At 40.5% G+C, this 27622-nt stretch overlaps 2 protein-coding genes across 6 annotated transcripts in view; one reads left to right on the top strand and one right to left on the bottom strand.

The window, feature by feature from the left end:
• Nucleotides 1–24747, bottom strand: LOC117408813 (mitochondrial chaperone BCS1). Of its 4 annotated transcripts, none has more exons than XM_059031986.1 (9): nucleotides 24681–24747; nucleotides 23566–23657; nucleotides 22915–23292; nucleotides 19785–19924; nucleotides 12079–12273; nucleotides 11801–11864; nucleotides 7463–7632; nucleotides 2693–2810; nucleotides 1–525 (listed from the first exon to the last, which is right to left on the bottom strand). In XM_059031986.1, exons 3-9 carry the CDS (start codon nucleotides 23232–23234, stop codon nucleotides 273–275), a joined length of 1260 nt encoding a protein of 419 aa, XP_058887969.1. In that variant the 5' UTR covers nucleotides 23235–23292; nucleotides 23566–23657; nucleotides 24681–24747; the 3' UTR covers nucleotides 1–272. The 4 variants fall into 4 exon arrangements, with proteins under 4 accessions (XP_058887969.1, XP_033870043.1, XP_033870035.1 ...); XM_034014152.3 differs by lacking the exon at nucleotides 24681–24747 and adding an exon at nucleotides 24397–24536 and having other exon boundaries at nucleotides 23561–23657; XM_034014144.3 differs by lacking the exon at nucleotides 24681–24747 and adding an exon at nucleotides 24397–24536.
• The window catches only part of znf142 (zinc finger protein 142), a 37051-nt gene continuing 34135 nt past the window's right edge, over nucleotides 24707–27622 (top strand). The window contains exon 1 of one of the 2 annotated variants that reach the window (XM_059031985.1): nucleotides 24707–24787. The gene's annotated coding sequence lies outside the window, so the exon portion shown is untranslated. The remainder of the gene's footprint in view (nucleotides 24788–27622) is intronic. The other variant, XM_034924096.2, reaches the window with a different exon arrangement.

The raw sequence follows: 27622 nt of genomic DNA, 5'->3' as shown, positions 1-27622 counted from the left end.
GCAATTGAAGCAGAATGATTTATTTTTCAGTTTTATAAATATATTAGGACGATGTGCAGAACAGCTTGTTATAAACTTATTTTGATGACCTTCTGAGTAACATTATTCATTCCATTAGTTTTTCACAGATTCATTGAATGTGATAACAGTATGAGCCCCTGGATCGACATCAACCCATTTCCTTGAGTAATGTTCATCACACTCCTTGTCAATCCCCAATTACAAACTGCAAGAACAGCTCTGCCTGTTGAGCTTCAGCCCCCCTGGGAGAGTCAGTGTCCAATCTCTGCCACATTGTCGATGGCCCCTCGAGGATCCTGTTTGTTGAGCATGAAGTGCCCCTGGACCTGGGCAGCACTAATACTTTGAGACACAGCCAATGCCCGCTCTGCAAACTTCTCCCCCTGTCCCGTCGGCTCAGTGGGGTAGAACCTCTGGAACATCTGGGTCAGCTGCCAATGTGAACAGTACCCAACATACTGCTTCAGGTCGACCCGTCCAGGACGGATCAGAGCCGGGTCTAGCCTGAAACAAGCAGGGTGGTGCATTAGAAAGGTTCAGACATTGTGACAGCTGTTTCCCAGTTCTATGGCTCCTTTCAGTCAAAATGTGGTGAAAGCTGTAATTAATAATAATTAAAAGGTTTTGAAGGCTGTAACACCAAATCACTTGAGGGTTACCAATGTATGGTTAGTAAAGGCACAACAGGGCTGCAGTTATAATTGTAAATAAGGGGTATATGTAGACAGAGTGGGGGGTAATGCGTTACTGCAATAATATTACTTTTCTCCATAACGAGGTAATATAACGCATTACATTTTTAATGGGAGGAATACTAGTTACTTTTCTCATAAAATATACAAGTTTGTCTCGTTCCGTTTTCTCTGTTGTGCACCTGCGTTGGTGGTCTTTTCTTTTTTTAAAGCCAAAGTACCGTTCACGTGAACAGCTCTTTATTGTATTTTACAGATGAATTGTCTCAGTCAGCACCACACGCTGTGAAACAGGAAACACTACCAACTGGACTTACCACAGTGTGTCCTGAATATCATGACAGTCCTTAAAGTAACTGCTATTTACCCTGAACATATGGAAACCTTGATCATAACAGCTTTCATACAAGCTTTAGCAGCACCGAGGTCTTAGTTTCATTTTTATCTGGCTAATTCCGTGCGTGTGCACAAACAGGTTAACTGGCTTGAGTACAGAGCTTAATAAAGCTGGCATAACAGAGATCCCTACAGGTACTTAAACAGCTTCTTCAGTAACATGAGCTACAACAAGGACTATTTAGATTTAGTTTGACAATGTAAGCTTTGATGAACTCTGCTGTTTACAATAATGTGTTATGCACTGCAGCGCGTGAGTGAATGCAAATCTGTTTCGCTGGCTGATGCTGTTTCTCTCTCTCTCTCTCTTTTTGAACAGCCCGCTCCAGCCTGCCTGTCAATTTGTGTGGTTGTGAGGTTGTGTCAGCGACTGTGTGTCAGCTGTGTGTTATGCACATGGCCGTTTTTCAGCTGTGTGCTACTGCGCATGGCCTTGTGTCAGCTGTGCGTTATGCACATGGACGTGTGTCAGCTGTGTGTTACTGCGCATGGCTGTGTGTCAGCGGCCGAGCAGAGTGGAAAATAAGTTCTGACTGCTTTGAACTGCACTCTTTTGTCTGCCTCTCCCTTCACCACTGGAATTCACACACACAGCCGGCCGCTGCAATAGGCACAGTTTAAAAACCTGTTTGACACATCTAATAAATTCATTACCAGACGTATAGTTAAAAAGGAAACAATAGTCGCAACAATCCTTTTGCAAGACAAAACAAAACAAGAAATGTAATGAGTAACATGTAACAAGTAATATAATGCACTACTTTCTTTATTAATTAATAAGGAAGGACATTATATTACTTGTTTTCTGCAGAACTGAGTAACACGTTCCTTTTTTCCAGTAGGGTGCCCAACTCTATGTAGAGATAAATAAGAGAACGGTAAGGTCAGAGGATGTGTCATATTGGAATAAACATCTTGTCTATCAAAAAAGCACTATTTTTAAAAAGGGCAGATGTAACCAATAAATAACGTATATTGTGATAAAAAACATCTTCTTACATTGTTTTAGTGTCATTTATTTCTGTGCCATTTATTTCCTGACAGGTTGTTTTGAAGTGGAAGTAAGTGTAATGCTGTGCAAAATCTGCTCCGTTTATAAACATCGAAAAAATAAAAAACATCCAGTAAATAGTTACATTGACACCTTCATATGGTGAAAAAATAGAACATTACCATTATACTGTAAATTAAGAAAGCCTCTTTTATTTGGCTGAATTTATAACGCTGTAAAATATTATATTTGTGAGAAAATATGTGAATGTAAGAGTTGACAAAAAACATAGTGTCCGAGTTACGTTTGTCACCAAATGTATTTGCTGTTTTACAGATCTATATTTACTCTAAATAAAGTTTCCTGCTGCTAATATGTTAACTATTAAACAAAATAATGTGTATTTTAGACTTCCTGAAATGATGTTAACATTATATAATGATTTAAATGTCTTTTTGTTAGTGTTGTAATTAGCATATTAAGGTTTGCCACACATTGGTAACCCCTTTTCATGAAATAACCCTTGAACAAGAAGCACTGTACAATGACTTCAGTGAGCCTGGAGTAGGTCATATTGTTATTGTGGTCGTACCTGTCTATGTAGTTGGTCGTCATGAATACGATTCTGGCCTCAGTGGATGCTACTCCATCGAGTGCGTTTAGGAGTCCGCTGAAGGTCAGTCTGCCCATTCCTTGGTATGCAGCTGGGTCTGTGAGTAGAGAAGACACACTTCAGAACAATGCCAGAGTGCTGACCGTCTAAGCTCTAGCAGGGAGCATTGTCAGGAGCTCATGGTGACAGTCTAAGCTCTAGCAGGGAGCATTGTCAGGAGCTCATGGTGACAGTCTAAGCTCTAGCAGGGAGCATTGTCAGGAGCTCATGGTGACAGTCTAAGCTCTAGCAGGGAGCATTGTCAGGAGCTCATGGTAACAGTCTAAGCTCTAGCAGGGAGCATTGTCAGGAGCTCATGGTGACAGTCTAAGCTCTAGCAGGGAGCATTGTCAGGAGCTCATGGTGACAGTCTAAGCTCTAGCAGGGAGCATTGTCAGGAGCTCATGGTAACAGTCTAAGCTCTAGCAGGGAGCATTGTCAGGAGCTCATGGTGACAGTCTAAGCTCTAGCAGGGAGCATTGTCAGGAGCTCATGGTGACAGTCTAAGCTCTAGCAGGGAGCTTTTTCGGGAGCTCATGGTGACAGTCTAAGCTCTAGCAGGGAGCTTTTTCGGGAGCTCATTGCACACTTTATTGCTGTAGACAATTCATATTAGCATCCCTTAATAATGTTATATAGTAACAAATAAATCAGAAGTTATGACTAGACTTACCTGATTGTGACAGCCCTCAGTAGAGATAACCTGCGGCTTCATACTTAGTCTGGGTTTCCAGATGTCTAGGGCTGGGTTTTTTTTAGGTTGGTTGATGAAAGTGCTGGTGCTAGTACTAGCAGGCGTATGCAAACACCCAGCCTGCGTACCACAACTTAAACCTTTTGTTAAAAAAATGCTAAGAACCTAATGCTGGACATTTTTGAGTTTGTTAAATTATTCTGTGTAGACCTGATTTGGACTTGGAGGGCTGTTAAAAAAAATAACAATGATGCTAAACTGACTAAAACAGCCAAATGCAAAAGTATTGAAAGAAAATAAAATGTTAGTTGAGGTCCCAAACTATTGTGAAAGTGGATAAGCAGTAAGCTGGGCAAAGCTGTAAAACAAAGGGATGCTTGTTAGTAATGTGAGGAGGTGCGTGCTCACTAAGCACTGGATTCAAAGGGATGCTTGTTAGTAATGTGAGGAGGTGCGTGCTCACTAAGCACTGTATTCAAAGGGATGCTTGTTAGTAATGTGAGGAGGTGCGTGCTCACTAAGCACTGGATTCAAAGGGATGCTTGTTAGTAATGTGAGGAGGTGCGTGCTCACTAAGCACTGGATTCAAAGGGATGCTTGTTGTTAGTAATGTGCGGAGGAGCAACTGCCTGCAGCTCCAGGAAATTTATGTGCAGCCCCACCCAAGGGGACTGCCACACACCGGAGCCGGAGGCGTCCGTGGTGATCACCTCTCGCCTTGTGATACTGCCCAATGCCACACCTAGATACAGATGAGCTGGCTGTTTCCACCACGAGTGGGCCTCCACACAGTACTGGGACACCGACCCGCACTCTGATGCCTTGTAGCCTCAGAGGGGCCAGGATAGCCTTGATGCATGTCGAAAAGGTGCGAGGAGCTATAGAAAGGCCGAACACAGAACTTGTAAACAGTCCCTTGAAAGGAGACCCGCAGATATTTCCTGTGGCGGGTCTTATCGGGTCATGGAAGTAGGTGTATTTCAGGTCCACCGTAGTGAACCAGTCGCCCGGTCTGACAGACCACAAGGGCTGTTTCATTGTCAGTATCTTGAAATTCCTGCGCCTCAAGAACAGATTAAGCTGTCGAGAATGGGTCGTAGGCTGCCGTCTCTTTTCGGCACCAGGAAGTACCTGGAATAAAACCCCGACTCCAGGTCGGAGGGTTCTATTACCTGAACAGCCCTTCTTTGTAACAGGGTCTTCACCTCTTAGAACACCACCAGGGCGTCTTGAGGGTTGGAGACAGAAGTCATAACCACTCCCGAAAAGGGGGGAGGTGCTACTGGCTCGTCCTCCTCCAGCTCCTCCAGTTGAGGTTCTTCTAGCTCCTCGGGAGTTCCCGAGGCAGTGAGGGACATGGAGTCATCCTGCACGCACTCTTGCTCTGCAACAGCTGCTTGCACCACAGGGGGAGCAGGGGCGGGCTGCGCCGGCTGCGCCTCAGCCAGTGCCTTCAACATCTGGCTCTGGGCTGAGATGGCTTCCCACATGCGATCCATCTGGGTCTTAATGGCCGGGTCGCTCAGGGAATGGCGGCTAGCCTTCCTACGCCTCGGGGGGTGGTGGTGGGGAGAAGAGGATGAGGTCGATGCCGAAGACCGCAAGGGGCTTCTGCCTCTGTGCTGTCATTTTTGCCAAACGCCACGGTGAGGAAGACATATCCCTCTGAGAGGAGGTCGGGGAGCAAGTACTGCAACCTGATTGTGCCTGCACTCAACCAAATGCCTGGTGAACAGTACACAGGCTTCACAAAAGGAGTGATCCTTTAATGCCTGCTGATCATGCTCAGCCCCAAGACACCACAGGCATCGTTGCGCGGTATTGAATACGATACGGTGTACTGTGCGATACGGTATGGTATGCACGGTACAGTGTACTACGGTGCACGGGACAAGTCTGCCCGTCCAGGAGCGCTGGCTTGCAAGCAAGTCTGAGTCCAGACTGCTGTACTGCTGAAGCAGTGAGCCGTGCGCACAGCACCTGGAATAAAAAATGGGAGAAACACAAATACAGCAGCTTCAACCACAATATATATTTAAACATAGTTTAAATTCACACTATGCTTGTAAAAAACAAGACTAATAAACAAGACTAAAAAAATCTCCAGTCGGAGATGGTACAGAAAGAGAATAAATAATATTAATAATACTGTGTCAGCGATCTGCGTGTGCAGGAGCAGGATAGCCCGCTGCTGCCGCTGGCCAGGAGGCAGCGAAAAAAAGACATTCGTATGAGGGATGCAATAAATCTGTATTCAGCTTCCATTGTATTGTTTGATCACCACCGATGGTCAAGCCTGTCCATGGTTTTTTGTTTTTACTTTTGACCAAGCTTCCTCTGCCTGCTGGAGGTTTGACTGTGCATTCACACCCCATTCCAAACCCCTCTTTCTCCTTAACAACAGCGCTTGAACGGATTGTCGTGCACAAGACCTTCAGTGAGGTAAACACTGTCAAGTGATTCAATGAAACATAAAGTCATTGTATTTGGGCTCATTTTACTTTTACATCTCGAACGTGTAGTGTCACAATGCCTTCTTTTCTAAAATTGAAGATGGCAAGAAAGTAAAGTGCAGCACATGCCAAAAATGTCTCAGCCACTCACTAACACTACCAATTACTGAGGCAGGACCTTTCAAAATTACAAACAAAAACTGACAGTGGTAAAAAGAATGACCTGAATGGTGACACAGCAAAATCGATTCCAAGTATGATCAATAGACACAAGTTAAGACCTATGATAGTTGTTGAAGGGGGTGCATTTCGTCTTGGCTACCAAATGCCTTATCTAAGCTGTTCACTTTAAAACACGTTGGAGAGAACATCTCTTACCAATGTGAATCCCTATCAAGCACGACAGATGTGTGGACAAGCATGGCTCGAGAACTGTATCTCACGGTTACTGGGAACTGAAAACAGCAGTAAGACGACTGGTTGGCCCTTTTAGAAAAAGCGAGCTAGCAACTACTGTTTTAAAGCAGAAACAACAGGAAATGGTAGCTACAGAAGCGCCATCTCTTAAACCTGTACAGTATGTCACAACAAGGTGGAACCTGAGGTGGCCCGTAGTGATTGTTTTGTCAAACCCAGATTATATCCGCTGTAAATGATCACGATAATCATGATTATCGGCGGAATAACAAAAAAGTATTATCGGCAAACTGTAGATAAACGAGAGGTTTCTGTCTCCTATCTTTCTGAAACCAGGTATTTGGACACTGTAGCGGTGCTTGCCCCAGTGCTGTGACCTTTCAACTTTGGTTTGTTTATTTTTTTGTAAAGGTGCAGTATTGTAGCCTACTCAGAAACAACCATTCACAATCTGAATGTCACCTAATTATTATTATTGAGGTTCATTTTGAACATGGTAATAAAAACAAGTTATTTGCCACATTGAAGTATATTTTTCATAAATATATTGGTTAAATAAGTACATTTACGCCCGATGCCCACAGAGAAATAGGAACACGGTACATGCCTCACGCAGACAGTTCGGTGCTGCTCACTGCTTCAAAGCACAGCTACTGTTACCCACAAGCATAGGCCTATCATATTCTGTAAGAGACGATAATACCACCCTGCCCCTCCCAGTGTTCTGGTATAAGTCCCTGCTCCAGTTAGATTGAAATTGAAATGAGATTCTTTATTATTAGTTTATTACTTCTGTGAGCAGGTCAGTTCATTTTATTAAGTAGCTTCATTTCATTTCACTAAGCTTTTACATCATGCTTGTTTTGTAAAAGGAACCCAAGTTGCTTATGTGAAGTCATGCAATATTAACTATGTGTTTCCTTTTAAAGGAAAAAGAAAATGTTGCAGATTTTGTACAGGAGCAAAAGATGCAATGACCCTTTGTGTGCAGACATTCTTTGCTGTTCAGTAATGTTTTGATAATTATCCAAATAATCAAAGCAATGTTTCGATATATTAAATCAACAAGATTAATAATGATTTTATGTAGCACTGAATGATTTTTAAACCCATAGAGGCTGTAAGTTTCCTCTGATTGATGCTCACTCTCTGTGGCTAGCTCTCTGCTGACGAAGGCAGCGTCCACGTCCTCCAGGAGGATGATGCTCTGCTCTGGAGCCACGCTAAGCAGATGGTTCAGACGGTCGTCGCTCAGGCTTCGGTCACTCAGGCTCATCAAGCAGATACTGTACTCCAGCTTCCCAGCCAATGCCGTGCTGAAATACACCAACAGAGGAGATGGGAGGCAATGTTCAGGGAACCTATCCATCTACCCAGCCATGCATTTAGCTGGATGAAATCTGTACAGCACCACTAATAATATTTTAACCAGGAGCGACTGAGAAGTGAATGCTGTACCCTTGGCTCCATCTGTACTCGAAGGGCCCTAGTAGCAACAGGTGCAAGGGCAAAAGCACATTCTGGAAACAATTATAAAGATCTCTTACTTGCTGCTAATATTTTTCTTGTAAGTTTTGTACCATTAATGATGGTGCTGAATTAATGTTGATGTAATGTATCTTCCGCCAGTGAAAAACAGTCCCTATACTTTGTCTTTTAAAGCTACTTTTTATGTTTTTGAAAAACTAAAAAGATAACTGCTTATTTACATGTTTCATACACTTCGGTAAGTAAAGTTGCCGTTTGAAATCCCTGTTTCCCTAGTAGCGCTCTGCACCTTTATTTTGAATTCCTCTAAACACGCTGCCAGACAGTCAGTCCTGCAGAATGCCACTCATATCAGTCAACCTGAACAAAACTGCTCACTGCATTACACTGCACAGAATCAATTCCAATTTTGAGAATCAGTGGAATCGATCCCAGAAGTCGATTCCCAAAAGCTATTCCAGCCGATTCCGATTACATTACATTAAAAAAAGATATTCCTGAACACTTTTCTGTAAACAAGTATATTATATATATATATATCGGTGCCTTGCAAAAGTATTCAGACCCCTGACCAATTCTCTCATATTACTGAATTACAAATGGTACATTGAAGTTTCGTTCTGTTTGATATTTTATTTTAAAACACTGAAACTCAAAATCAATTATTGTAAGGTGACATTGGTTTTATGTTGGGAAATATTTTTAAGAAAAATAAAAAACTGAAATATCTTGCTTGCATAAGTATTCAACCCCCACACATTAATATTTGGTAGAGCCACCTTTCGCTGCAATAACAGCTTTAAGTCTTTTGGGGTAAGTATGTACCAGCTTTGCACACAGTGTCGGAGTGATTTTGGCCCATTCTTCTTGGCAGATTTGCTCCAGGTTGTTCAGGTTGGTTGGACGACGCTTGTGGACCACAATTTTCAAATAGTGCCACAGATTCTCAATGGGATTGAGATCAGGACTTTGACTGGGCCACTGTAGAACATTAATCTTTTTGTTCTTGAGCCACTCCAATGTTGCTTTGGCCTTGTGCTTGGGATCATTGTCCTGCTGAAAGGTGAATTTCCTTACAAGCTTCAGTTTTTTAGCAGACTGAAGCAGGTTCTCTTGCAGTATTTCCCTGTATTTTGCTACATCCATTCTTCCTTCAGTTTTAACAAGATGCCCAGACCCTACTGATGAGAAGCATCCCCACAGCATGATGCTGCCACCACCATACTTCACTGTAGGGATGGTGTGTCTTGAGGCATGGGCAGTGTTAGGTTTGCGTCACACATAGCGCTTTGAGTTTTGGCCAAAAAGCTCTATCTCTGTCTCATCTGACCACAAAACCTTTTCCCACATCGCAGCTGGGTCACTCTCATGCTTTCTGGCAAACTCCAGACGTGCTTTCAGATGGTACTTTTTGAGTAACGGCTTCTTTCTTGCCACCCTCCCATACAGGCCAGTGTTATGCAGAGCTCTTGATATGGTTGACTGGTGCACCATTACTCCACTCCCAGCCACTGAACTCTGTAGCTCCTTCAAAGTGATTGTTGGCCTCTCTGTGGCTTCTCTCACAAGTCTCCTTCTTGTTTGAGCGCTGAGTTTTGAGGGACGGCCTTTTCTTGGCAGTGCCTGGGTGGTGTGATGCAGCTTCCACTTCCTGATTATTGATCCAACTGTGCTCACTGGGATATCCAAACACTTGGATATTATTTTGTACCCTTTCCCTAATCTATGCATTTGTATTACTTTATCTCTAACTTCTGTAGAATGCTCTTTGGTCTTCATTTTCCTTCAGATTCACAGCCTGACCAGTGATCCTTCAACAGTGGGGTTTTTATCCAGAAAATGTGATAGCAACTTTAATGGTTCACAGGTGGAGGCCAATGGTAAGGTAATTGTGTCGTTAGGGCAATTTCTTCATCGGTGTAAACTGGGAGCTTCCACAGCACAGGGGTTGAATACTTATGCAAGCAAGATATTTCAGTTTTTTACTTTTCTTAAAAATATTTCCCAACATAAAACCAATGTCACCTTACAATAATTGATTTTGAGTTTCAGTGTTTTAAAATAAAATATCAAACATAACTAAATTTCAATGTACCATTTGTAATTCAGTAATATGAGAGAATTGGTCAGGGGTCTGAATACTTTTGCAAGGCACTGTGTATATATATATATATATATATATAAACATTTATTTTACAAATCAAAACAAGAAAATGTAAATAAATACACATCTGAACAGACATCGGTTTACAACATACATATTTATAAAACTGAAACGATAGCAATACATTTTTTACTTTTCAACAGCAATCGGTTTAATATCAGATGAGCAAAAGCAACTGAACAATGCAGATGAATAAACTTAGAAAAAAAACATTTTACAGAAACGCACAGCATAAGTCTAATTTCTTTTTCTTTTTTTTACCTTGAGTCTAAGGCTGTTCACAATCAACACAGATTATGCGCTTCTCACCGCCGCCTTTCTGCACAGGGCACAGCTGCTCAAAGTTTTATTTTTATTGCACTTGCCAACCTGGCATTGGCTTCTCTTGTGGCTCTCAGTGGGGTTGCCAGCTTCAGCTGTGGGTACACGCTTGGCAATCTCCCTCTGTTCCAAATGCTTCTTGCAAAGTTCCTGTGCTAACTGTAAAATATATTCTCTCCTTGGTAAATTCTTCTCCTTGCATTCTTTGTAAAGTACCCAGGAGTTGATGGCTGCTAGGTCCAATACATTGTAAAACACCTGAACAGGCCACCTTCGGGAGCCAGCTTTCACAGAATACTTCCGTGCCATCTGATCCAAAACATCAACTCCATATTTTGTTGCGTTGTAAAACTCCACAGTCTCTGGTATTTATTTTCACTAGTCCCGATGCTAATTGACTGACCAAAGCAGTGCAGCTGGCAAGCAGGCACCAGCCTTCAAAAGGCTGACTGAAAAATAATAGACTGTCAGTCATTCACTCAGGCAGAGAGTAGAGACTAATCTGATTACAGCTAAACACACTGCGGAATGGTAAATAAAAATAATAAAGTAGAATACCGTTCTGTATAATCACAATACAACTGTTTTCTGTGTGGCCGTCAATGTGACTGCACCCGGGGCTTTTAGGTATAATGTAATATATCTCCTTTATTTCTGCACTTGTTTCATGCTTTGTGAGAATATTTAATACATACGGACAGAAAGGTACACGAACGCGCAGGGGCCGCGGGTCTTCTAGTGTTAAGCCAATCACAGTGTTTAATTTATCCAAGCCGTTTTATAATTGTACTTATTTGAGGTTGTCCGGTATATATAATAAGTTGCTTCCCGCTGAAGCTTGCACTGCACCCAGCCACACTTCTCACTACACTACAGATAGTGTGTATGCACTACTCTAGGACCACTGAACTTTTCAGTTTTTTGCTATGCATTGAAAATTCTGCAAGTAGGGGCTAACTGCGCATTGTTTCCCGTGATAGATGTTATTAATGTAATCTCCTGAACCATATACTCTGAAGGATTTCAAAAGCTCAAATCAAAGAGTAGATCTCATAAATATAATCTGACCAAAACATTTCTGAAACAGTTAGAATAAGCATGTTAGTGACATCCACCCCCTGACACTGCAATACATTCTACATTAGAGCCACCAAAAACATGACATGTTGATCCCCATAATCACTATCCACTGCAAACAAAAATGTAAGCTTGACATACAGACAGCTACCTTAATATACTCTATCTATGCCTTCACATGTATCTATGTATGAAACAAAATGAACCACATCACTAATGATTACATGTTTGAAGTAATGGCAGGGATGGAAGTAGGACACTTTGATTAGCCACAATGTAGCGGTAACAAGCTCAGGTGTGTCTTATTAAACCTATACTGTAAATCCAGGAATGGATCAAACTGCTGTGCAATGGGAGTCTTATTTCCATCCCTGTATTGGATCATGGTTACAAAGAAAAGGACCCAGATTCCCAGTTCTTTACATGGAACTCACATGAAGCTGCTCTTGCCACAGCCGGGTGGCCCGTGCAGGAGATAGCCTCGCCTGTAAGGGATCCCTTAGAAAGAGAACAGGAAGAGTTACACAGGCCTAAGGAAATTCAGAACCAACACAGACAGAAAGAGTTACACAGGCCTAGGGGAATTCAGAACTAACACAGACAGGGGGTTTATTATCAAAAACAATGTTCTGATAAAAACAGTAGATACTGTCAACAAGGTATATTTTTTGATAAAGATGGCTACATTTTGGAAACATTATGTTAACAATACCTCTGTCTGTGTACCACTTGGGATTGGCAATAAAATCCTTCACGTCATCTACAATCTTCTCAGCCAGCCCTCTCTCCAGGATGACGGAGGTCAGAGGTCGTCGTCGCCGCGGACACCCAAATGGGCGCCACTCTGACCCCATGGCTGTATACATCACTGTCCTTCCCTCCTGCTGCTTCAGGGCCAGCTCCCTTGCTGCAGGAGAGGAGAGAGGTGAGCGAGAGTAAGAGGAAAGTATCGGGGGTACTCAATAGGCGGACTCCAGTCCGAATCCGGACCGCAAGTACATTTTGACCGGACCGCCAATCATATGCCAATCTATGCTTTTATTTGCATTCAGATTGGACATTTTTGTAAGCGTCAACATATCCCTTCTCTATGGCTAATAAAACAACCGTTATATTTTGAAAATAAACAATTAAGATACAATTTTCAAACATTATAGTGCGAGTTCAGAAAATCACATTTTACAAAGACCAAGAAAACAATGACAAGTACCGGTGCTACAAAGCCCATTTTTGTTAAGTAGCTTTTCCAAGCTGATTAAAAAATATTACCGGTAAAACATACAATATAATGCTCTTTTTAAAAACACACATGAGTCAACGTGTATTTGTGTTACTGTTGGTACTCCTGACTCAGGGAAAGCACACAACATGATACCGTACCGTACTGTACTACTCGTGTGTACGAAACATCACTTTGCAAGCAATGGTAGCACAACGGACAGAACCCGGCCGATATCTCATCATTCCACCATCCACTATGTGTGCAAAACTTAGCAAGGAGTATACTGATTGTATTGGCGATTAAAACTGTCAAATTCTCCGATCCAAGTCAGGCTTACAGCACATGCAGTGTGCAACACTTCTGAGTGTGTGTAAAATCATATTACAGCACAGATCCAGTAAAACTACAATTCCCAGATTCCCATCACACTCACACTGAATCAAAGATAGGACGGGCAGACCTGGTCTGCTGTACACAGCACCTGCACACACATACTGTGCTGTGACAATAACATACGAATGCTTACTGTGAGACACTGTATGAAATGCCTGCACACACATACTGTGTTGTGACAATAACACACTAATGCTTACTGTGTGCCCCACCCCTGTGCGTATTTTGTGTTTTATGTTGTATGTGGTGTGTTGTTGTTGTGTATGTATGTATTGGTGCACGGGGTATAAACTGGGCTATGTAGCACAAGTGATTTAAAATGTATAGCTTTATTTAGGCTCGGGGATTGCACAATCACTTCACGTGCAGATAAAATGTGTATTAGTATGTGGGCACGGGGAGTGCACAAAGTAGTTCACATGCCGGGATTCAAGTGAATGATTCATTAGCAATTGACTCCCGGCACAGCTGTATATACAGTGGCTCTCAAAAGTATTCACCCCCTTGGACTTTTCCACATTTTATTGTGTTACAACATGGAATCAAAATGGATTGAATTAGGAGTTTTTGCCACTGATCAACACAAAAAAAGTCCATAATGTCAAAGTGAAAAATAAAATCGACAAATTGTTCTAAATTAATTACAAATATAAAACAGAAAATAATTGATTGCATAAGTATTCACCCCCTTGAGTCAATATTTGGTAGAGGCACCTTTGGCAGCAATTACAGCCATGAGTCTATTTGGATAAGTCTCTACCAGCTTTGCACATCTGGACACTGCAATTTTTGCCCAGTCTTCTTTGCAAAATTGCTCAAGCTCCGTCAAGTTGGATGGGGACCTTTGGTGAACAGCAATTTTCAACTCTTTCCACATATTCTCAATTGGTTTTACTTAAATAATACAAAAATAAATAAAAAGTTTAAACAAAAACACACTGTGCTTGCAGAGCAAAATAAATATTTTAATAAATAATAAACCATACAGGTGAGGCTGGGAAGTCGCTGTCACTGTTCCTGTATATTTTAATTTAAGTTTCGTTTTCTCTCTCCTCGCTCTCGCCACTCTCACTCCTCATACACCCCACCTAGAGTGCAGAGAGCTGCAGGCTTATATGCAGGTGACCATCTCCAGATTAGCAATAAAATTAATCACTTATTTAATTCGGGAGATGGCCACCTTTTGCACGAGTTTATTAATTATTCCTGGCAGAGGACGAGCACCAATGTCGCCTCTGCCAGAACATGTTTTAAAATAAACAAAACCGCACGGCTACGGCGTCATATATAAATACAATAATAAATACAAAAACAATAACAAAACATACAGCGCTTCGCCGTCATATAAATACATAAATCAATAATAATAATAATAATAATAATAATAATAATAATAATAATAATAATAATAATAATACAAAACAAATACAAAATAACACAGGGGCGGAGCGGGGAAACCCCGTTCTAAAAATAAATAAACAAAACACTGTACAGGGCTCCTCGTCCTGTTACACTACCCTACTAAAAAAAAAGTGTTTTGCTACTTGCTGCTAAGGGATCTTCACGTTCATAACAACATGATGTTAAATAGAACTGAGATGTACAAACCTCCAATATGAAAATTCACTTGTGAAGGCATGATTAAAGCACACTGTACCGTTGATGGCAGCCCTGCAGCGGTCACCAATGATTGTATTGGTCTGATAGCATTTTAAATGAGCATTGATGACCAGAAATGTACTTCGATAATACGCCATTTCCATCTTTTCAAAATAACCCTTTTACCAGCACCCAAAAGAGCTGTTTTACATACTCAGTATATATTGAAAATGGTATGCTAAATTACCTGTCCACATGCTGTCTTTCCAATTACAAAAACAGTAACCACCGATTGAACAGCAGTAATGGATTGCCTTGGCATGACAGAGCTTAAACAGACCTGTCCAGACCTCAGCCCTGATTAATATGTTTCAACTTGCTGCTGTCGGAAGAGCTTCCTCCCATCTCTTTGAGATCTTACCTACATCCCTGAGGTACTTCTTAAGTGAGGTCCCAAATCCCTCTAAAACTTAAAAGTATTAAACCAGCTGAAATGGCACTTTCCACTCATCAGGAAACAAGCGTTACCCTTGCATTACGAGCCCCTGTGTAATTTGTTTTTTTTGTTGTGTATCACTCTTAAGAGCACTCCTTTTAAATAGTAAAAATGCACTTCAACTACTTCCACTGTGATTCTGGCAGAAAGTGTGCGGCGAGGTGGACACGTCACGAGAGGCTTCTCCGCTGGCAGTGCAGTCAGCACCTGGGTGTGGGAATATGCAGGACAGAAAATATTCTGCAATTTATCATCAGAGTCAGGCGAAATCGATAATTCAGTGTGGTATATGTGTTTCAGGATTTAGGATTTGAATGTAATTAATATGAAAAGAATCTGATCAGAATGAGTATTACAACTCCGGTATGCAGCATCCCAGATACAAGACTGCACCGTCCTTACTGAGCAATCGCCTGTAGCATCCCAGATAAAAGACTGCACTGTCCTTACTGGGCAATCTCCTGTAGCATCCCGGATACAAGACTACACTGTCCTTACTGGGGAATCTCCTGGATGATTTGTCTTCTAAATTAATTACATTTTTTTTTTTTTTTAATATAAATTAGTCGTTGCCAATTAGTTTTTATTATTTTCTCCCCAATTTGAAATGCCCAATTATTCTTTAGACTCAGCTCACCGCTACCACCCCTGTGCTGACTCGGGAGGGGCGAAGATGAACACACGCTGTCCTCCGAAGCGTGTGCCGTCAGCCGCCCGCTTCTTTACACACTGCGAACTCACCGTGCAGCCGCCTCAGAGCTACAGCGTCGGAGGACAACGCAGCTCTGGGCAGCTTACAGGCAAGCCCACAGGCGCCCGGCCAGACTACAGGGGTCACTGGTGCGCAGTGAGCCGAGGACACCCTGGCCGACCTAACCCTCCCTCCCCTCGGGCGATGCTTGGCCAATTGAGTGCCGCCCCCTGGAAGCTCCCGTCCACGGTCGGCTGTGGAATAGCCTGGACTCGAACCGGCGACGTCCAGGCTATAGAGCGCATCCTGCACTCTAGCGAGTGCTTTTACTGGATGCGCCACTCGGGAGCCCCGTGTTAATTACATTTCTAACATTTCTTATGGCTGTACTATGACATGAATGATAGTGTCTAATGGCTGTACTATGACATGATGAATGATAGTGTCTCATGGCTGTACTATGACATGAATGAGTGTCTCATGGCTGTACTATGACATGAATGAGTGTCTCATGGCTGTACTATGACATGATGAATGATAGTGTCTCATGGCTGTACTATGACATGATGAATGATAGTGTCTCATGGCTGTACTATGACATGAATGATAGTGTCTCATGGCTGTACTATGACATGAATGATAGCGTCTCAATGCTGTACTATGACATGAATGATAGTGTCTCATGGCTGTACTATGACATGAATGATAGTGTCTCATGGCTGTACTATGACATGAATGATAGGGTCTCAATGCTGTACTATGACATGAATGATAGTGTCTCATGGCTGTACTATGACATGAATGATAGCGTCTCAATGCTGTACTATGACATGAATGATAGTGTCTCATGGCTGTACTATGACATGAATGATAGTGTCTCATGGCTGTACTATGACATGAATGATAGTGTCTCAATGCTGTACTATGACATGAATGATAGCGTCTCAATGCTGTACTATGACATGAATGATAGTGTCTCATGGCTGTACTATGACATGAATGATAGTGTCTCATGGCTGTACTATGACATGAATGATAGGGTCTCAATGCTGTACTATGACATGAATGATAGTGTCTCAATGCTGTACTATGACATGAATGATAGTGTCTCATGGCTGTACTATGACATGAATGATAGTGTCTCAATGCTGTACTATGACATGAATGATAGTGTCTCAATGCTGTACTATGACATGAATGATAGTGTCTCATGGCTGTACTATGACATGAATGATAGCATCTCAATGCTGTACTATGACATGAATGATAGCGTCTCAATGCTGTACTATGACATGAATGATAGTGTCTCATGGCTGTACTATGACATGAATGATAGCGTCTCAATGCTGTACTATGACATGAATGATAGCGTCTCAATGCTGTACTATGACATGAATGACAGGATTGTCCACGCTTTTATTTTAGCCTGCTTTTGTAAACTGCCCCCAAATAATACCAGCGTAGCACAGATATGTATGATTCTTAGGCACAGAAAGTCATACAGGTTTTATCTCTTTTTTGCTGTTTTGCAGTATTTTACACTTGTTGACAAACAAAAATGTAGCTTAGGTATGAATATTAAGGGATTTCTGTTCAGTAGTAATGTTGATTAGTGTGTGGTTTTAACATATGTATTTTATTTTATCCAAGGCGACTTACAGAATGATTGTGACAGAATGATTATTGGTGGTAAATCTCCCTCCTGAACTGTGAGGGCGCCAAGTAAAGGGAACAGAGTACCATGATCTGGATGGCCTGACAATTCATTCCCCGGGTTAAAAGAAAGTTGGTCATCTAGAAAGGGGGCGGAGCTCCGGTACACTAAATCATGAGTAACGGTACAAACAGGGAACGGAGCGACGTGATCTGTTCCTTTGTTTGTAACAAACTCACCTTTAACAAAAGACAACTTCTTTATGTTCCACTTCCCAAAGAAAAAGGAAAATATCAATCATTTAAACCAGACCACAAATTTACAGTTATTTCAATCCTGTTTTTTTTATTCCTCCAACTAGATTTAAACTGAGCTTGGAACAAAAGAGAGAAAAAATAAAACGAGGCTGCAACAAAGTACCATTCAAAGAGAAATGTATTTGTAACAATATCAAGCACTGATCAGTAACATTGCACAACAAAGACTTCACTCAATCCACACTCTGTTAATCACTCCAAACAAACCATATTCAATCTTATAGGCTATCGTTCAAAGCCAAAGTTAGCACTGAATTTCTATTTACAAACAAACCAATATACACTGTTAACACGTTTAAACAGCAAACACAGACAACAAAGTGTTAGCGTGTTTGCGACTCAATCCCGGTTAAAGTTAGTCTAGTTATTAAACCCAGTCCGCTTATATAAGCATGGTAAACAAAGCACAGTCTCAAACCATTAATATTTTAGTACTTTGGGTTTATCCAATAGGCCTCCAAACCTATTAAGAACAATAGATCCAAAGAAGAGAGAAAAAAGAAACTCCAATTCCAAACAAAGTATCAAATAAATAAATAAATAAATAAATAAATAAATAAATAAATAAAACCCAGGTTTGATCTCACCACTCCCGGGTACCCTTTTGCTTGTAGATCATTGCACCTCAAGATGAATGTAGAATTTGGAGACTCCAATCCATGCAAGTAATAGTGATAAAAATACTAATAAACACATAGCCAACTGAAGACTGACAATGGCGATGCACTTCTGACTAGTAAAAAAAACCAAACAGATTCACTGCTTTAATAGTTTCCCTCATTGCTAAGTTCCCCAGCATAGCAATTGCTCATAGAAACCCTGATTGCCAAAAAGTGTGGACACACACCTTCAGCATACATAACTCCATTGAGAAAAAAACATAAGAACACCCCTTCCCAACCCGATATAGAACTGCAGTATTTAAGAAAAACCAAACATAAACAAGATACCTGTCCAGGTTTAAGTGTTGTGCAATTAGGTCCAACACATGGTGTAATTCTTGCACCATATAGAAACATGTATTATGTCGCCACATCCCTATGGTTAAGGAACTACCCGGAAGGACCAGTATTGTATGTATCATATCGTGAGTGTTTTGCTTGTTTGTCTCTAATTGTTACTTGTACTAGTAGACGGCTAACAAGTTCCGGGGCTGTCGCCAGAGGCCAGCACGATGCTGTGTTCCTACTTTTTTACAGGATCCCCTTTATTAAGGGGTCAGTGTGGAATTTTCCAAGTACACGCCTGTAAATAGTTGTACAGAATTCAGAAATGGCAATCCTACCACTATGCATCTGTCTCCTGCTAGACCTGCCTTCTCTTCATTTTACCCCCAAAATAAGTTTCGGGTTTAGGATTGCCAAGGACACTGCCATCACTACTCGGGAAGGTGACTACTGTGTGGTGACGTCACGGACCAGGAAGTACCAGAAATAAAACAGTGGATGGGCGGGTGAAGCTGAACGCTACTGCGGTCAGCGGATTTACTAAATAATAAAACAAAACAAAAGATTTAAACAGACAACAAAACACAAAACAAAAAGGCGCATTGGCCAAACAAATAGAAACAAATAAGTGTGCTGGTTTTAGCACCAGCACAATACTTAGAAGTTGTTTTTAATCTTTCTCTCTCCTCACTCTCTCCGCTCCCCGTACTCTCCTCTGTACACTCTTCCCGCAGCACGGACAGTTGCAGGTTCTTATACTCTGGCCGATGGGTTAACTAGCTATTAATTATCTTATTACCCCTCGGCCACAGTCTGCACGAGTTTAGTAAGGATGCGTGACTGTCAGCTAGTTAAATAATCAGTAGCTGATCAGCCACGCATCCTCACAAGGTTTTTAAATTATAAAAACAACAATAAATACGCTGCGCTTTGATCTGCGGCGCAAACAAAAAAACGAATAATAATAAATATATATATATAGGGGCGGGACACTCCGCCACAGGGTGCCACTGAACTTATGAGATGGATCGCTTATTCAAATCCTTAGCATATTTTTAAAGAGGAGAAAATGACTTGTGTTACTGGCAGCTGGTAATACCTTCCTGCAGGAGGTTGAAGAATATCTGTCGGTCCCTGCCCAGAGCAGTGAAGGTGACTGATTCCCAGGGGGTCCCTGTATGGAGGTCTATCATCTGCTTCTCCCTGGTCCTCTCCACTCGAATCCACTTCCTTTGATACCTGCAAGTGTGAAACACTTAGAACTCAACCAGATCACATATACTGTAACTAAATTTGAATATTTTTCCCTTTTTTTTTTATTTATAAATTTAGTCGTCGCCAATCTTTTTACCCCGGTTTTTCTCCCCAATTTAGCATGCCCAATTATTATCTGTATCCTCGGCTCACCGCTCGCAACCCCCCCGCCGACTCGGGGAACGGAGGCTGGAACATGCGTCCTCCGAAACGTGCTCCTGCCAAGTCGTCATTTTTGCCAAGCCCTCAGTTCCTCCTGCAAAAATTGAGTCATGTTCTCTGCGGTTGTTTCTTAGGTCTAATTAGATTTTTTTCTTTATTAGCATGATGACTACAGATAAAAGCTTTAATATTAAACTTAAATGAAATCAGGAAATGATCCGACCACTCTACCTGAATGATATCCAAACTAGAGACCAGGATTTGTGCTGAAAAGATGAAATCCAGTGTATGTCCGGCTCTATGAGCTGCGTAATCAACAGACTATAGTCTAGACTAAGCATATTATCCATGAACTGGGAGGCTAGTTTATCATTAGGGGAGTCGGCCCAGACAGTGAAGTCCCCCCATATCAAAGAAAAAGGGGACTCCAATGTCAGGGTCACACTTAGCTCAAGCATTTCGTCCAACCAATTGGGAGTCTGAACCAGGGGGTCGATAAACAATGGACAGATTACAGGAATAGTTGTTTTCAAAAGAACAATGAACAGATCAATATTCGAGAGACTGAAAGGAGGTGGGAGGCTTACAGGTGCAATGCAGGTGGTCCTGGAAAACAAGGGCTACACCAACACCACGTTGAGGTTCTGTTCACATGGTAACTCTTATAACCAGAGGGAAGTAAATGAACTATGTCAGGACCATTGGGGTTTGAGCTCCTGTTAGATTTACTTTTAAAACAAAGAATGTCAGACACATTCTATCAATTTGTATTATACGTTAACTTATGTAAAAACGGTACGCATTTATTTATCGGTTAACCATTTAACCTATTACATCCCTAATATTTACATTAATATTATAAGGACGCTGCAGATCATTTTAGTTTCTTTATGGACTGATCATCTCCTGTACGCTTAAAAAAGGGAAAGTGTTTTGTGGGTATTTAGGGCTACTGATTTTCCACGATCACGGAATCGTGGACAGAATTGGCATTTTGGGAATGGAATTCTGCTTTGCAACTGCACCTTTAAAAAAAAAAAAAAAAAAAAACTGCGCAAACAGTTTTGCATCGCTGTTATTCTCCTATAAAAAATAATGGATTGCTTTGAAAACTACACCAACCAGAAGCCCAGCGATGACGCTTGTATAAAACGTTTTTGTATGTTTATTTGGATCACTGGATAAGGAGAAAACATGTGGTTTGTGGGCGTTACGCTGATGGACTGTCCGTCTCTGCTGCGGCGCTACCTGTGTACTGGGTGAGTTGAGTTGTTTAAAAAAGCAACTAGCTGTTTTGTGAGAGTTCTGTTCTGTGGAATAATTTTGGAGTTGTACATGCAGAAAAGTCAAAAGTACCTGAAAAAAAACGATCGTCAACCCCCTGATTAAAATAACTTGATTGAATTTATGTATTCATTTATTTAGTTATTATCACAAATCCGTTACCCCTTTATTATTTGTTTATTTAGCAGACGCCTTTACCTAAGGCGACTTACAGAGACTAGGGTGTGTGAACTATGCATCAGCTGCAGAGTCACTTACAATTACGTCTCACCCGAAAGACGGAGCACAAGGAGGTTAACACAATGAGTCAGTGGCTGAGGTGGGATTTGAACCGGGGACCTAGTGGTTACAAGCCCTTTTCTTTAACCACTGGACCACACAGCGCCCTTCACCCACTCAACACAAGGAAACGACATGGTGATTGAGGTGAAACCTTACTTTAGTTTATAACTTATTATTTCTAATGCATCAACTCCTTAATAATACTATGTACTTGGAGTGATTTTTTTTTTTTTTTTACTTGTGTTGCTATAACAAGGCTCTTTCTACTCTAGCTAGTAAGAACAGGAAACGTGATGGTGAACGAGTGGACCAATAAATACATATTTATTTTACCGACTGTACCAAACACAAAGCCAATGAGTTTACTGTGCAATGAATGTGTGTCTGTAGTTAAGGAATACAATGTGAAAACCAAACACTGAGCTTTTGGAAATACGTATTCAGAGGGCTGAGCAGTTAGAAGCTCAAACGTAGACGTGCTGATCTCTTAAGTTATACTATTAATATGTTGCACACATAAGTGTCCTGAACATTGTATTTAATTTGTAATTTTATGAAAATTGCATATTTTTGTAATAAAGCCCCTCGTTTGACAAGTCTGTATATTGTAATGCCAGCAATAAGCTGTTTTTTCAAAACACCTTTATTTGTTGACTGACCTACAGTGCATTGTTACAAATGGACTACAGTATCTGAGGGACTTCTATATAAAAAGAAAATGAATTCAATAGATTTTTAATGTAAAAATGTTATTTATGTTCAAATTACGTTGTTAATTCTTAATCAATTGGTAAAAGCTGAAAAAAACAGAATTGTCCATTCCCAGAATCAGGAGCCCGGGGTGTTTATACTTGCCAGCACTTTCCATACAGCCTGCTATATTGATGTTTGTGCAATAACTATAACTCCTCCCGTTTGAATGAGCGTGAAGAACCAATTGATGTCAGAGCAGAACTCCAAACCATGTGCAGTTTTGCTGTGCTGACAAAATGCATGATTATCTTTAAGCTTAGTCTTTAAGTCCACAGCAATCCCTGCTGTTTAGTTAAATGTATTTTCTGCTCTTTTGCCACCTGGTGGCAGGACTAATGAAGTACTGCTGATTCAATGTTAGTCAAAAAAACAGCATTGCAAAGCTGTGACTTTTTTACGTTATTGCACTGCCACAGTATCGCGTCAGGTGCCTGTAATTGCAGAAGTGTCAAATACTCATTTTCCACAAACCTCTAAGAAAACCAGTCCCTTACCAGATGATATGATTCCCTGGGCTGGGGAGGAAGTCAAACTGGGTATGGACACGTCCACTCTCGTGCTGCAGGTAGGAGGTCTCCACACTCAGGTGCTGTGTGTGCTTGGCATGCTTTGTGATCCAGCTCAGAAGCCACTGGTAGCTCTTGTCCTTGCTGGGCACCTCCAGGGTGATCATGTAGTGCCGGCGGAAGGCGATCATCCCCAGTTGGGCACTCTTCCTGGCTATGGCCATCGCCGTGCCCAGCCCCACCAGCCCGAAGCCAGCTCCAAAGTAGGGGTTGTCCTTCAGAGCTCCCAGGAAGTCAGACAAAGGCATAGCTTGAACTCACTGGAGACTCCACGGCACACAAACACCTCTTCAACTCAAGGGCAATCTGAAACACAGCCCACACAGAATGAGTTCACCTAGTTCAATTAGTTCATTAGTAAGTATGCAGGACTAACAAAACTGAAGGTGACCCTCAGCACCATCACCAAAACCTATTGCATGTCTTCCAGGTTTTAATGGATATTTTCTGCAACCAGAAAAATGTAAATGATGCGCCATTGTACAGCATTGACCTCCCTAAATATAGCTTTAGGTGTTATAGCTAATTAAATACATTTTGACTGTTGTTAAAGAAATCTCAGTGTTATACTCGCCTTACTTTCAGGTAATCTGGTTCTGTCTCCCTTCCTTTGTCATTTCATCTGAGCAGTGTCTTCTGTGCCCAAGTCTGCAGGACAATTGGGGAAGTGGCTGGTTCATGGCAGAGAAGGAGAGAGAGAATAATACCCTTGAAGTACAAGACTTTTTAAAAAATAAATGTTTGCTTTAACAATTTTTTTTTCTCAAAACTGCACTCGTGAGACCTAAATATTCAAAAGAAGCACACGACAGGAAAAAAAGTTTTAAAAAAATGTACTTAGCGATAACCTCGTTAATGAGATTATTTTCTTATTTGTGTAACTAGTGTGTTTAGAATGAAATGAGATCTCAATCACACACACACAGTAACTGTGTGGAAGAACAGATACATTTCTGCATTTCCCCCTCATCATCTTATTTGATGATGTTTATTGAACATATTCAGCAAATCAGAACAGTATTTCTAGTGTTGCAATGGTTATACTATACATTTACTACAGTTTGCCATGTATTTTAGTATGCTTTACCATACCTCTCTGGGCTTTACAACACCTACCTATTATTTACCATGTTTTCACTATGCTTTATAAGACGCTGCTATGCTTTTACTAGGGTACAACATTTTATCGGAAAAGTGAGCAATCATGTTTGTAAGGTGTGTTCTATTTAGGTGAAGACATTCACTCCCGAGTTTTTTACGTGACATCCAGCTCACTCAGTACACTACAGCGCTGTATTTTTATTCTTTGACAATCGTTGTCAAAATATTTTGAACAACCTGGTCAGATTATAATAAAATCACATGAGAATAACTGTTACTGATGGGTTTTTTATAATCTTAACGCTCTACCTTATTTTTCAATAGCAGTATTTCTTCAGCCTCTTTTATCTCTTCCCAAACCTAACCAGTCTCTCAATGGTCTCTCCAAACTAGGTGTCAAAGTCACATGGCCGCCCTCAGTGCACTTCCGTTGTTCTCCACTCAATGTTTCGTAACAGCGAGAGGTGCAACAATAGTTCCTAGCTAAATGAAATTTGTAAAACAGAACTTGGAGTAGCTGTCCCAGGTGGTTACTGAAATATGTTTCCAGCAATGATTTCAATGCATATTTGTATAAAGCAAAATATATTTACGTCTGTCTTGCATTTTCACAGTTGTTATTCAGGCGCTGCGACGACTATACTTGCCGGTGTACTCCGCCCCTCCCCCAAATCAAAATATGGCGACGCAGAGTGTTGATGTAAGTATGGAGCCCCACACACTTTCTACGCCTATATTGAATTATTCCTGTGTTTTTTGCGGGTGGTGGTGTTGAGATAATGTAGTTTTATGTACCATAATCTATTCTAAAAAGTACAGTATAAAATAATAATGATCATTTAAAACGGAGTGTTTATGAAAAGTGTTACTGAAAGCAATACCTATTTTTCCCTTCGGCCGAAATCATAATAAACGGGCTAGTCTAATTGAATGTCAGTCTTATTGTTGAAGCTTTCTGTCAAATGAATTTCGGTGATTCTAACTATTTTAATAAGCGTTTAAATACAATGGGTACGGTATCGTATTACTTCGCTCCTGAAGTTGGGTGAAATGCATTTTTTTGCAGATCAGAAAATATAAAACACAAAGGCCGAAACCTTTATATTAACATAATAATGGTAATGTGTGTTTTTTATTTTTATTATTTTTATGCACTCATGTGTTTTAATTTGTAATGCGTTTGTTTACCACCTTAGTTTTTTTTTTAGTTTTTTTTTTTATGCGTTTACAGTACGCAGTAACCAGAGCAGGTTTGCACAAACAATATCCACACTATATTAGTGTTTTCGTGACTCTCCACTTAGTCACACAGTAAGGTTGTCGACTTTGTGAGTGTATATATAAAATACATGGATGAAGGCTATATTTGCATCCTGCGCCATTCGAAAAATGGCATAATACCACAGTAGTGACGTCGAAAAGTGATAATTCCTCGAGGAAAATATACTTGAACTTTGACCCATTCGACTCCTCGAGACCATCACTTTCAATTAAAACACAAAATATCTCGTTTTCAATCACTCGACAACACCGAAAGTACAGAAATGTTCATTAATTATCAACAGATTGAGAATCGTTAAGAAAAATGATGTAAAGCTGGTACATTAGTATTTCAGAGAAACAGTTAACGACATAGAACGCCTACAGCACTGAAACACTGCGTTTAAAAAAAATCGAAGTGTACTGCTGAACCTCGTCTTAATTAATATTAGCATCACAAGGGTATCCATGTATTATAAAAAAAATAATAGATGGTCCTCTTAAGTGAGTTACCAGAAAACAATTCCATCTCGGGTTTCAGTGACAGTTTATAAATTACTCGACCTTCTGTCTCGTAAAGTATGACGTCACAGAAACCCTAGATGGAATTATTTCCCTGCAACTCACTGAAGCCCATATATATATATATATATATATATATATATATATATATATATATATATATATATATATATATACATTTTTGTACAGCCGTGTGCTGCTGGCCAGCCATTTGCTTTGACACAAAAGAATCTTTTTCAGTTGTTACAACTTCAGAGTAACTTCTCTACCATATTGCAGCTTTCATCTATCACAGCAGTGCTTGTATTTTTGGAACTAACAGTTTTTTCTATCCAATGTTAAATCACTTTTCAGAAAAATAACATGAATACAGCCATCATTCCTCATGCGTAGCAAACTGCTATTCAATACTTGTTCCATGTTTTCCAACATAAATAAAGCCTGCTTTTTACTTTTTCTTTTTACAAAAATATATTTATTTTATTTCGTGTGCCAGTATAATAATATTAATAATAAAAAAACAACATTTTGTATCATGCAAATATGCATTTAAAATGTTTTTTTTATTTATTTTTAATCTATGCAGTTATGATGTAGCTGCACAGAGTTCAATGCTGATGTAATTATTGTTAATGATAAATAAGTAGTGTGTTTTTTTTTTAACCCATCTATTTTAAAAGTCATAATGTGTTGATAAAATCTAAACTAATAATAATAAAAAATATATATATTTAATTGTTAATTAAACAGAATATAGAAGCCAGTAATAGAAAACAGAATAGTGAATCCTTGGGATCAGTAAACAGATTACTCTGGGTAGCAGGAAGGAAGAGTGGGGCTGTGTTGAGTTTAAGAGCAATGTTAAAACACCAACGTGGTGCCGGGCGTGGCTCCAGTGGGGGATGATCAGAATCTCAATCCTGGTTGGTACTACATTGATTGTGTGTTTTAGAGGATTTCATGGGCTTATCAAGTGTGACTGACCAAGTATAACTGCATTTTAGTATTTTTTTTTTTTTTACATTTAGGGTGATTTTGCATATTTAGGTTGTACAAAAAAAAAAAACTGCTGATATGTGTAAAACATCTACCCCTATATGTAATAACCTCCCACTCAATGTAATAACTCACAATGTGTAAAACATCTATGCCTATATGTAAAAAGTTACCCCTATATGTAAAATACCCCCCATATGTAAAAAGTTACCACTATATGTGAAACACACTCCCTCTACCCCCCCATGTAAAAAGTTTTTTTTTTTTTTTTTTTTTGTTATAGCAGTTCGCGTTCAAGTTGAGAGTTGGTCATAGTTTTGACGTTGTTTTACATTTAGGGGCAAAGATCATTTTTACATTTAGGGGTATAACGTTTACATTTAGGGGTGATTTTACATATTGGGGTTGTACATTATATGAAAAGGCATGATTAGTTGTGATATATCATTTCAATGTTCCAGGCGCGGATTCAAACCAGTTCACGGGAACTGGTTAGAAAAAAAATATCAGTCCACACTTCCGATATTCATGACCACGGGCAGTGGAGCGGGGTAGTTGCTGGAGCGGAGCGCGGAGCGGGCATTTCCAGCCTGTTCTTTCACAGCACTGAGAAGAACTGAGCACTTTTTATTTTTATTAAATACATGTTCGGCCATGGAGTTTGCACAGAAAATTAAAAAAAGGCGGTGACAAATACAGATGCAGTCACTGTACAGTATTTTCCATCATGCCTGTGCAAGGTAACCATTTTGGAATT

The sequence above is a fragment of the Acipenser ruthenus genome, chromosome 10 (assembly GCF_902713425.1).
Source record: "Acipenser ruthenus chromosome 10, fAciRut3.2 maternal haplotype, whole genome shotgun sequence".
NCBI classification, from domain to species: domain Eukaryota; kingdom Metazoa; phylum Chordata; class Actinopteri; order Acipenseriformes; family Acipenseridae; genus Acipenser; species Acipenser ruthenus.
The sequence above is the reverse complement of the archived record's forward strand: the minus strand, read 5'-3'. Positions and strand labels throughout refer to the sequence as shown.